The sequence below is a fragment of the Perognathus longimembris genome, chromosome 8 (genome assembly GCF_023159225.1).
Source record: "Perognathus longimembris pacificus isolate PPM17 chromosome 8, ASM2315922v1, whole genome shotgun sequence".
In the NCBI taxonomy this organism is placed as follows: Eukaryota; Metazoa; Chordata; class Mammalia; order Rodentia; family Heteromyidae; genus Perognathus; species Perognathus longimembris.
Window position 1 is genome coordinate 39,294,053 of NC_063168.1, and position 12,743 is coordinate 39,306,795.

The following is a 12,743-nucleotide window of genomic DNA, read 5'->3' on the forward strand; positions in this document are numbered from 1 at the left end:
GCTCTAAAAATAATTGTTACTACTTACCAACACATCTGAGTCTACTCACAATTCTTGAGGGACATTTTTTTTGTTTTGTTTTGTTTTTGCCAGTCCTGGGGCTTGAACTCAGGGCCTGAGTACTGTCCCCTGGCTTCTTTTTGCTCAAGGCTAGCACTCTGCCACTTGAGCCACAGTGCCACTTCCAGCTTTTTCTGTATATGGTGCTAAGGAATCGAACCCAGGGCTTCATGTATACGAGGTGAGCACTTTATCACTATTCCCAGCCCCTTGAGGGACATTTTAATCACGATAAGATTTGAAATTATAGTCAGGAGCTGGTAGTTCATACTGGTAGTTCTGGCTACCCTGGAAGCTGAGATCTGAGGATCACAATTCGAAGCCAGCATGAGAAGCAACGTTTGTGATACTCTTAACCTCCAGTTAACCACCAGAAAAAAAAAACAGAAATGGTGCTATGAAAGTAGTAGAATGCTAGCCTTGACCAAAAAAGCTCAGGGACAAGGCCCAGGCCCCTTAGTTTAAGCTCCATGACCGACCAAAAAAAAAAAAAAAAAAAGGATATATTTAGTATGTATGAACATACACAGTATTTCTAGAAGAAAAATATGTGATACCAGGGTTTGAATTTAGAGCCTCATGCTTGCTTGGCTTTCTTCCTTGACTAGCACTCTGCCACAACTCCAGCCTTGCTTTTTTGTTAGTTAATTGGAAATTGAATTTCGCAGACTGTATGTTGACCTCTAAACTCAGTCTCTCAGAGCTTAACCTCCTGAGTAGCTATTATTACAGGTATGAGCCACCTCATTGGCATTTTAAAATGATCAATTTGTAACTCTGATAATATTAATAATAGTTATCACATGTATTACTGGCATATTTTCCCCCAAAACCTTTCCATTCACCAGACCTATGCAAGGTGGAATTAATTGTGAGAAGGATAACCTTGGTGATTTTTTTTCTCTGTATTAAAATATTTGAATACATTTTAGGTGAAAAAAAATTACGAAGCACTCAAACAGAGACAAGATGAGGAAAGGATGGTGCAGAGCTCTCCTCTAGTATCCAGAGAAGATAACAAATGGGAACGAGAAAGTCAAGAAACAACTAGAGAGCTTCTTAAAGTTAAAGACAGATTAATTGAAGTAGAGAGAAATGTAAGTTCTTAAAATTTTTTTAGTAGAACAAGTATATTAAAAGTCATTGGATATAATCAGGTAAGTTAGAAAATTTCGCCTAGTTTTGTAGTTCTGATTTTTTTATGCTCCTTTATTGGCATATATTCAATAGCTCATCATGTCATTTGTTTGTGTATATAATAGACTTTGATCATATTCGCCCCTCTGTTCTTTCTTATCCTTCCTCTCACCTTCCCCTAGTTTTGGTTTGAAGTCTGCTCTCTCAGATTTGTAGATCTATTTCTTTTCTTGTTTTGTTTTTTTTTTTTGGTCCTGGGGCTTGAACTCAGAGCCTAAGCACTGTTCCTGGCTTCTTTTTTTTTGTCCAGTCCTGGGGCTTGGACTCAGAGCCTGAGCACTGTCCCTGGCTTCCTTTTTACTCAAGGCTAGCACTCTGCCACTTGAGCCACAGTGCCACTTCTGGCCGTTTTCTGTATATGTGGTGCTGGGGAATCAAACCCAGGGCCTCATGTATACGTGGCAAGCTCTCTTGCCACTAGGCCATATCCCCAGCCCTTTTTTTTTTTTTTTTGCTCAAAGCTGGCACTCTACCACTTGAGCCACAGCACCACTTCTAGCTTTTTTGTGTATGTGGTGCTGAGGAATCGAACCCAGAGCTTCATGTATACAAGACGATCACTTTACCACTAGGCCATATTCCCAGCCTTCATAGATCTGTTTCTGACTAGCTATAAGTATAGCTTCTCTTGCTATCATTTGTGTTTTGTGTAATTAGAAATGTATCTTTCTGTCCTTTTATTTTAAACCTGTTTGACTTTGTCAATAAAGTATGTTTCTTGTAAGCAATAAACAGTTGGGTTTTCTGTTATTGTTTTTTTTAATCCAGTCCACCACACTGTGTTCTAATTGGAGAATTGAGACTATTCAGTTATTAGTGAAAAGTATGGAGTATTCTGTCATTTTATTATTTTTGTAATGTTTGATTCTTCTGTAATCTTCATGTGTTTATCCATCTGACTAGTAAAATGTAGTCTGTTCTTTTCAATGTTTTCCTACTTGTTTTTTCTCTTCTGTTTGTAGGATCCTTTTGAGTATATTCTTCAATCCTGGCTTAGTATTGTTAATTCCACTAGTGATAAAAGCATTTATTCTTTAGAATGCTTTTATTTTTGCTACGAAAGATTGCTTTGCTCTCCAAATAGCTACATTGGCATTCATTTTCTTCCAGGGTTTAGAATATATCATTCCAGGCTCTTCTTGTTTTTAGTTTGTATAGAGAAATTTGTTATTCTGATGATTTTATCTTTTTATGTGTTTGATGCTTTATTTTGCTTTCAATATTACTTTCTTGTTCTGTATATTTAGTATTTTACCTCTAAAGTAACATGGGAAGAGCTCTTTTGGTCTTACCTGTTTAGAGTCCTAAATGCCTGCTGTACTTGCATTGCCATCTCTTTGACAAGATTGTAGAAAGTTTTTGGTATTATTTTCTTGACTATTTTCTATGTCTTTTAGCTTGTACCTTTTCTTCTACATCAATAATTAATAGAGTTGGTCTTTTTTTTGTTTTGTTGTTGTTGTTTTTTTGGCCAGTCCTGGGCCTTGAACTCAGGGCCTGAGCACTGTCCCTGGCTTCTTTTTGCTCAAGGCTAGCACTCTGCCACTTGAGCCACAGTGCCACCTCTGGCCATTTTCTGTATATGTGGTGCTGGGGAATCGAACCCAGGGCCTCATGTATACGAGGCAAGCTCTCTTGCCACTAGGCCATATCCCCAGCCCTCTTTTTTTTTTTTAAGTGCCAGTCCTGGGCCTAGAACTCAGGGCCTGGGCACTATCCCTGAGCTGCTTTGGCACAAGGCTAATGCTCTCTCACTTCTAGCTTTTGAGGTAGTTTTTTAGTCTCATGGAGTTTCCTGCCTGGGTTGGCTTCAAACTGTGATCCTCAACCTCCTGAGTAGCTAAGATTACAGGTGTCATGAGCCATCAGTGGCCAACAGAGTTTGTCTCTTAATGGTGTTCCAGAAATGATCTGTGTTCTCTGCATACTTTCTTTCCCTTTTTTTTTTTTTAAAAAAATGCTGGTATTAGAGCTTTAACTTGGGTCCTCTAGCTCTCTCTGTATTTTCACTCACAACTGGCACTTCGCCACTTGAATCATGCCTTTATTCTGGCTTTTGCTAGCTAATTGGAGTCCTGTGAATTTATTTTCTGGGCTAGCTTTGAACCATAATCCTCACTCTATTGAGTAGGATTGTAGGTGTGAGCCATGTTCTTTTCTTGATGCATACATGTTCTTTTCTTTATTATACTCTGAAATTGAGTGACATAGGCTTAGAGGTGTCTGTAACCACCCACAACCAACCATACACGGCAGGAAGACAGCTCATGGAGGCCAAGCTCTAAGCCAAGACTTAAGAGTTCGGTGTCTATAGTAATCCTCGGGTGAGCCACCAACTCTGCTACTTGAACTTTTTAAAAACTGGTACACATTAGACCTTCCCCCTTTCTATTATCATTTCTTATGAGTCTTCCTTGTTTGCAGGTCCTAAAAATAGCTCAGTCTGAAAAAAACAACTCAGGTGTGAAGAACAACAAAATAGATTTCTTCTTCAATGCTAGCCTACTTTTCAGGAGGAATTTTCTTACACTAAGAACTTCTATTTGGGACACTTGGGATTATCCTGGATCTAGTTCTGCCATCTGTTGTCTTTAGGTTTGCCTTATCTTGTTTTTATGGTATCAGCTTCTTCCTCTACCCTCTGGTATCCAAGTTGGAATTGCTGGCTGTTTCCTTTTTCTGTGTTGCCTTTCCTTTTCTCTATTCTGTTCAGCTTTCTGTCACCTATTCTGTGATAATCAGTATTCTTTCTCTTTTATAATATAGTTTCCTTTGTTACTCTGCCTCCCTCTGCTTATTCACAGAATCACACAGAAGAATCTGTGTCAGGTATCTGTGTCAGCAGTTCAGGGAGCCTGGGGAGCCATCTGGCCCCTCCACTTAACTTTTTTTTGTTTGTTTCTTTGTTTCTTTGTTTTTGCCAGTCCTGGGGCTTGAACTCAGGGCTTGGACACTGTCCCTGAGCTTCTTTTTGCTTAAGACTAGCACTTAAGGAGCCACTTCTGGCTTTTTCTATTTATGTAGTACTGAGGAATTGAATCCAGGGAGGGCTTCATACATGGGAGGCAAGCACTCTTACCACTAAGCCACATTCCCAGCCTCTCAATACTTAACTTTTATACTTCCTTGGTTGATTATTGAACAAGACCAGTGGTCTAATAATTTGATATACTTTTCACCATCACCCTCATATAAGTCCATAATCAAGGTTTATGTCTATTTAGGAAATATAACCCAAACACATCTACTTCTTTCCATCTTTGCTCCTATCACTCTTGTCAAGATAGATCATCTTGACTCAGTATATCCTAATTCGTCCCCCTTTTCCACTCCTCTACTGATCAAGCCCATTTTTAGTATATTAACTAGAGTATTCTTTTTAAATAACCCAGATTATCATTTCAAAACTTAAAATATTGACGGGCACTGGTGACTCACACCTGTAATCCTAGCTACTTAGGATGTTTACATCTGAGGATCACAGTTCAAAGCCAGCCTGCACAGGAAAGTCCATGACACTCATCTCTAATTATCACCAGAAAACTGAAAGTGGCACTGTGGCTGAAAGTCGTAGAGTACTAGCCTTTTACAAAAGAGCTCAGAAACAGTGCCCGGCTCTGAGTTCAAGCTCCATGAGCCCCCCCTCCCCCCCAAATACACACACACACACACACACACACACACACACACACACACACACATACCAGTAGCTTTACATTTTTTAGTATGAAATTCAAAATTTTTTTCTACTTTGTGTTTGTTTTATTTGTTATATATATAAAGGGGTTTCATTGTGATATTTCCATATATACATATAATATACTTTGATCAGATTTTCCCCCTTTATTACTTTTGTCCTTCCCCCTTTTCAACAATTTTTACTGGATTTTATTATTCTATTTTAAAACCTGCACGAGAACCACCTGAGGAGGAAAAGAGAATGCTAGACGATGAATAGTACCAAAATAGAGCACATATGTAAATTAAGATAACAAATGAAACTCATGGTAATATGAGTGGGAAAATGATGGAATGGGAAAAATGAGCTTAAGTGAGGTCAATCTGATTAAAATATTGTATATATGTATGAAAAACAAGGACTTTGATCATGCAGTCTTTACCTTTTCCTTTTCCTCTCTCTGCTCCTGCTTCTTCTCATTCATAAACAGAAACCCTGTTGCACACTCATGTTCAGTTGTTGTTTTTTTCTTTAGGTTTAGATTCAGTAGACAGAAAACATTTGATATTTGTCTTTTTCAGCCTGGAGCATTTCATTTAACATGTTGACTTTCATTTCTGTCAATTCTCCTGCAAATGGCATAATTTTGTTCTTTATAGCTGAATAATATTCCACTGTGTATGAATATATGTTTTCTCTTCATCCATCTATTGATAGGCACCTAGGCTGAGTCTGTATTTTGGCTACTGTGAATAATGCTGCTATAAATACGGGTATCAGATATCTTGACTATATCTTGACTTGCAGGAGTGGTATAGCAGGATTATATGAAGTTCTATTTTTAATTTTTTTGAAAAACCTGCACATTGTGTTCCATAGTGGTTGCATTAATTTACAGTCTTGCCAACTGTGTGTAAGGGTTCCCTCCCTCTTCCTTTGTATCTTTACCAAAATATTCTGTTTGTGTTCATTCTCTCTCTCTCTCTCTCTCTCTCTCTCTCTTTCTCTGTCTGTCTCTCTCAGTGATACTGGGGATTTGAACCTAGGGCCTTGGTACTTGCTAGGTAGGAGCTCTATTTCAGCCCTTTTTAGGTAGGGCTTTTCTTCCTGCCCCACTTAGTACTTCTGAGCATACAACCTCATTCTAATTCCTTGCATTAATAAATATATTTAGAATGGAATATTTATGTACAGATTTTTATAAAACAGAATCCAGGCACAATTACATATTAAAGTTACGGTATTATTGCCTTCTTTCTCACAGATTAATAAATGTGCTTATTATATGGGATAGAGGGTGGTTTTTTTTCTTTTTGAGTTTGTAAATTTTTTATTTTAACTAGTAATAAATGCTCATTGTATAAGATTTCAGTATCTTACAGAAAAATAAATCTGAAATTCATTTTAATTTTAATTTTTGGTGTCTTTTTTAGAATGCTACATTGCAAGCAGAGAAGCAAGCATTGAAAACCCAACTGAAGCAACTCGAAACCCAGAACAATAATTTACAGGCCCAGATTCTTGCACTTCAGAGGCAGACTGTGTCATTACAGGAACAGAATACCACTCTTCAAACCCAGAATGCCAAGCTTCAGGTTGTAATGTGATATTTGGGAGTTATAAAACCAGATACTTGAAGTATGCTCTTAAATAAAGGAGGCTTGAAAATAGATCTTAGTGAGTGAATTGGACAGTTGAAAACAAAATGTTTTTATCTAGTACAGTGTCAAACATTTAAACATCAGCATTTTATAAATGTCAAAAGTAGTAAAAAAGCAATAAATTGACCCAAAAATACATTTTGGGGGGCTACACAGGGCTGAACTTAGAGTTTTGTGCTTACTCATCTTGCTTGCTCAGCTAGTATTCTAGCATTTGTCTCATACCTCTAGCCCTACTTTTGCCTGGTTAACTAGAGATGGAGTCTCATAGAATTTTCAACCTGGGCTGGCTTCAAACTACATTCCTCTGATCTTAGCCTTCTGTGAGTAGTTAGGATTATAGGCAGTGAATCACCTTCACCCAGCTAAGCTGACTTGTATAATCTAATTCTAATTAGCTACTAAACTTTGCTGTAAGGTATGATTGCAACATACTATGTTTCATTTTTACAGCTTTCTTATAAGTTTAGTTAGTGGAACACATACAACTTGGGATTTTGTCATCAGACATTTCAAATGATCCATCTTTCATTTACCACCCAATGTCTTTTCAGAACAGTCTAGTTGAAAAAAAGCCCAACTTTCAAATCTCAGAAACAAGCTTCCTCTTCGAACCTAACAGTTCTTTATATTATCCTATTCCAAGTGGTAAAGAAATTACTAATTTGGACTTGGGAAAATTAAAAAAAGTAATTTTTTAGTTCTGTCAGCTCCTAGATTCTAGAAATTATAAGCTAAAATAATTTCATTTTTTAATACTTTGCAAGTGGAATACAAATAAATAGTTGGTAATCAAAATTCAACTCAAATATATAACGTATATATAGTACACATACATATGTGCATGTATAACACATATGTATGTGTGTATATCTCTATATATATACACACATATATATGTTATGTTATTTGTATCTTTTGTGGGGGATAAGTCAGAGGGTTTGAACTCAGGGACTGGGTGCTGTCCTCTACCACTTTGAGCCACAGCTCCACTTCCAGTTTTCTGGTGGTTAATTGGACCTAATAGTCTCACAGCATTTCCTGGCCCTGGTAGGCTTCAAATCATGATCCTTAGACATCAGCCTCCTGAATAGCTAGGATTTCAAGCATGAGCCACCCATATATATAGCACCTGACTATAATATGTTTGTGTGTGTGCATGTGCGTGTATGTGTGTGTTTGTGTGTGTGTATATATAATATCATACCATCTCCAGAAATAAAAATTGAGTGGTAACTTTATTCTTTGGGAAGGTAAAAATCTAGTTTCATATTAAAATATGAATATACCTGCTGTGATTTAGAACTTTCTGTTAACATCACTTCTGCTAACAATATGTATTCATACAGGTTGAAAATTCCACCCTTAATTCCCAGAGTACCTCACTTATGAACCAGAATGCACAACTCCTAATCCAGCAGTCATCCTTAGAAAATGAAAATGAATCTATAATCAAAGAACGAGAAGACTTGAAATCTCTCTATGATTCTCTGCTCAAAGATCATGAGAAGCTGGAACTTCTTCATGAACGTCAGGCCTCAGAATATGAATCTCTCATCTCTAAACATGGAACTCTGAAATCTGCCCACAAAAATCTTGAAGTGGAACATAAAGACCTTGAAGACCGGTAACCAACTATATTTGTTGTACTCTTAATTTTAAAACAAATTTTCTTTAGACAATATAGTCAGGTTTATGAATTAAATATACTTATGAAGGTAATTTGTATAAAATTACATGTATTTTATGTAGTACTTTTAATAAGATACTCTTGTTCATTTTTAAAATATTTTCTTCTTTGAAAATACTATAAGCTATATACCTAACTTTTTTCCACAGTTACAATCAGTTGTTAAAACAGAAAGGACAATTGGAAGATTTGGAAAAAACACTCAAAATAGAACAGGAAAAAATGCTTCTTGAAAACAAAAATCATGAGACAGTAGCCGCAGAATACAAGAAACTTTGTGGTGAAAATGATAGGTAACAATTGTTTATATATTTTAATTCTGTATTCCTTAAATCTGAAGTATATACTGCCCCTTTGTAATACCAACTATAATTTGGGGTTCAAATTTTAAGGAATAGACTGTTTGAAACAGATCTTTTAGCAGTCAAAACTTTTTTTCAAAGACTTCAAAGCAGTAAATAAGCTACTTAACAAAGTTGCATTGCTAGTTATAAATTAGGAAAAAAACTAATTGTTCTATCTTCTCTTCTTCAGCTAATTTTGCCTATTTATTTATTTACACATGCCAATAATTGGGCTTGAACTCAGGGTTTCAAAATCTTAGTTGGCTTTTTCCATTCAAAGTGGATCAACTATGCTTCCAGTTCTAGCTTTTTGCTGGTTAATTTAGAGATGATTCTTTGGAATTTGTCTGCCTGAGCTGACCATTGACTCTCAGATCTCAGCCCACTGAGTAACTAGAATTATAGGCATGAGCCGCCAATCTCAGCTTCAACTAAGTTTTTAATTTGTATCATTTAACAAAATTTCTAAAGCTGATAACCTATAAAAAAAACTTTATTGGGATAAAATATAATTAAACTTGATGGTTTGTGTCATTGTTTTCCCTACTTTGGCATCCCAATTCTTGTCTTTTGAAATTGTTGCCTAATAATTTTTTGTCTAACTGGATTTGAACCGGTATTTTTAACTACTTTGTGCATTAATGTATTTATGTTGCCACAGGAAAGTTTTTTGTTTCTTTTTTAATTGAAAGTCTGGGGAAGTCAAAACTTGCCAAATATAACCAGCCTACTTCATAAGTGTACAGTTCTCAATGTTTTTCAGAAATTTTAGTTGAAATAGTAAAAGCATTTGTACTACACTTACATTGCTATAGCTAAACAGCAAAATTCAAATACAGGTTCCTAACTATTTTCTAATTATGAATTTAACAAATTCACCTTTAGAATTGATCTGTTTTTCTTTTTAAAAATTCCTAGCCAGTGGGGCATTAGTGGCACATTTCTGCAAGCCTGCCTACTCAGGAGGTTGAGATCTGAGGATCATGGTTCAAAGCCAGCCCATGCAGGAAAGTCCATGAGACTATTATCTCCAATAAAACTACTCAGAAAAGGCTGGAAGTGGTACTGTATAGCTCAAGTGGTAGAGCGTTAGCCTTGAACAAAAAGCTCAGGAATAGTACCCAGGCCCAGAGTTCAAGCCACAGGACTGGCAAAAAAAACACACAAAAAAAAAACCTTAGCCAGATGCCAGTGGCTCATGTCTATAATCTTAGTTATGTGGCTGAAATCTAAGGATCGCAGTTTGAAACTAGCTTATGCACAAAAGTCTGTTAAGACTCCCCCAAACTGGAAGTGAAGCTGTGGCTCGTTAAGGGACAGTGCCCAGTCCCTAAGTTCAAGTCCTAGGACTGGCGCACATTCATACACACACATTCTAGATTCCTAGAATCATCTTCCATGGTTTCCTATCCTGTTGCTGAAATTCTCATGCTTGCCTAGCATGCATAAAGCCCTGGGTTCAATTCCTCAGCACCATATAAAGAGAAAAAGCCAGAAGTGGCACTGTGACTCAAGTGGTAACGTGCTAGCCTTGAGCAAAAAGGAAGCCAGGGACAGTGTTCAGGCCCTGAGTTCAAGCTCCAGGACTGGCAAAAAAACAAAAATGGGCATGGGGATCTACAATTGTCATTTCTTCTATGCAGGAGTCTTAAAATAAGAAGAGACCAGTCTAGGCCTGATCAGGCAAAAATTACAGGATCCTACTTGAAAAATAATTAAAACTAAAACTAAAAGGGTGGGGGCATGGCTCATGTGGTAAAATCTTTGCCTAGGAAATGGGTAGGAAATGGGAAACAATGAGTTCAAGTCCCAGTACCACCAAAAAAATTAGTCTAACTATCTTTATTATGATTTCTAATTTAGGTTAAATTATACATATAGTCAGCTTTTAAAAGAGACTGAAATTTTACAAACTGACCATAAAAATTTGAAAAGCCTCCTAAATAATTCTAAACTGGAACAAACAAGATTAGAAGCTGAATTTTCGAAGCTTAAGGAACAATACCAACAGCTGGATATCACATCCACCAAGCTAAATAACCAGTGTGAGGTAAGCTACAAGTTTAATCACTGTTTTGTTTCTTTCTGTGATCCTGCCCTAAACATAGCCTAATTATATTATAATGACAAAGGCGGTAGATACTTATTGGGTTGCTTCTCTAATAGTTGGTTAAGGAGGATAACTGACATTTACAAAAATCTGAGAAACATATATCATTAATTTCATTCTTTTTTACTGATAGTTCAATTTTTATTGTACAGCTGCTTTCAAAATGTAATTAAATGCTTATTTGACAATAAAATGTGTATTGTAAACTTAGCATGATATAATAAGCAAGAGAAAGAAAAATTAGTTTGAAATCACATGCATTTAAATACTCAACAAAACTCAGAAGGTTCCTAGCATTTATTCTACCCATAATTTGTAAAAGTATGAGTAAAATATACTTTGGTTGGTGTACATCCAGAATAGTGAATGAGGAATATTCAAAACAGTTGGGTAGGGGCTGGGAATTTGCCCTAGTGGTAAAGTGCTCTCCTTGTATACATGAAGCCCTGGGTTCGATTCCTCAGCACCACATATATAGAAAAAACTGGAAGTGGTGCTGTGGCTCAAGTGGTAGAGTGCTAGCCTTGAGCAAAAAGAAGCCAGGGATAGTGCTCAGGCCCTGAGGTCAAGCCCCATGACTGGCAAAAAAAAAAAAAAAAAAAAAAAAAAAAGTTGGATAATATTGTCAAAAACAACCATTTTAGGACTTTGACATGAGCGGCACTTCTGAAAGAGAACTACTCCGCCTTGAGAAATAACTATGATTGTATGCAGTATTTCCCTTCCCCTTCCCTGATGCAGACTGACTTGAAGAAATGAAGTCATATTCTAGGCAGGTGCAGATAGGGAAAAGAACAAATATGTCTTAAGTATTTCAGTGAATATATATATTTTTTCAATTAACATTGTATAGATAATCTATAAATAATTCTATAAATAACATGGTACAGTATTAACAGTTATTGGATCTAGATGGTTGTCTATGTATATTCATAATAAATATTCTGATTTTTCTGTACCTTTTTGAGAATTTTATTTTTCTATTATTTATGGGTTGTTATGAGGGGTATATCTTGCTTGCCAACATTTCTAACAGTACATAAAACAGACTTGATGGTTTCTTTTTTTCTCTTTTGCCAGTCCTGGGGCTTGAACTTAGGGCCTGGGTGCTGTCCCTGAGCTAAATTTTTTGCTCAAGGATAGTGCTCTGTCATTTGAGCCACAGCTTCACAGCTCCACTTCAATCTTTTTGGTTGTTAATTGGAGATAAGAATCTTACAGACTTTCCTGTTTGGGTAGGCTTTGAACCTCTACCCTCAGATCTCAGTCTCCTGAGTAGTTAGTATTACAGGTGTGAGCCATCAGCCCCCAAACTGAAATAGACTTGATTCAAAGCAGAGCAGAACAAAGCCTTGTGCTTGAGGACGTTGTCTATCATTCCTCAGATAGCTTGAAGTTGAAATGCTAGTTGAGGCAAATAGTATAAAAGCAAACTACTCAGAAATTTAACAAGGAGATTGAAGAAATGAGACAGTGACGGTGAATTTTGGTAATGTCTCACATGCTACTACCAGAGATGAATCCTCTTTTCTGGCTGATTGTCATAATTCAGATCAGATGTTAACCCTACACTGGGGTTATATAATGTCATGATTTGTAATTGTAAATGGTAGAAACTTTTCTTTGGTGTGAGAAGTCAGGATGATACTTAACCTTGGTGAAAAAGGAAGATGACTGGAAGGTAGCACAGAAGTGATTGTAAAATACATCTAACATTCTATTTCTTCATCTGTGTGCTGTTTTAATATGTATGTTAAATTTGTGATAACTCACTTACCTATATGTGTACAACTTTTTCTGATTATATGTCTTATCAGTTATCTAACACAATAATAATCATAGAACCTCAGTTTTTAATGGACAAGTAAATGTTTCTTTTTCCTTAAGCATGTGGGTTCATCAAGAAAATGTGCTAATGACTCACTGATATTTAGGCTCAAGGGTTTGCTTCTGCATCTATTGTTGCAGTGTATTTCCAGTTTCTATTAATTCATACAAAAAG

At 36.4% G+C, this 12,743-nt stretch overlaps 1 protein-coding gene across 8 annotated transcripts in view; it reads left to right on the forward strand.

Moving 5' to 3' along the window:
- Nucleotides 1-12,743, forward strand: part of Ccdc88a (coiled-coil domain containing 88A) — a 108,869-nt gene that overhangs the window by 75,684 nt on the left and 20,442 nt on the right. For all 8 annotated transcript variants that reach the window (XM_048352899.1, XM_048352901.1, XM_048352903.1 and 5 more), the window contains exons 18-22: nt 993-1,157; nt 6,370-6,531; nt 7,947-8,224; nt 8,437-8,580; nt 10,495-10,681. In XM_048352899.1, coding sequence (XP_048208856.1) covers nt 993-1,157; nt 6,370-6,531; nt 7,947-8,224; nt 8,437-8,580; nt 10,495-10,681 — 936 coding nt within the window. The remainder of the gene's footprint in view (nt 1-992; nt 1,158-6,369; nt 6,532-7,946; nt 8,225-8,436; nt 8,581-10,494; nt 10,682-12,743) is intronic.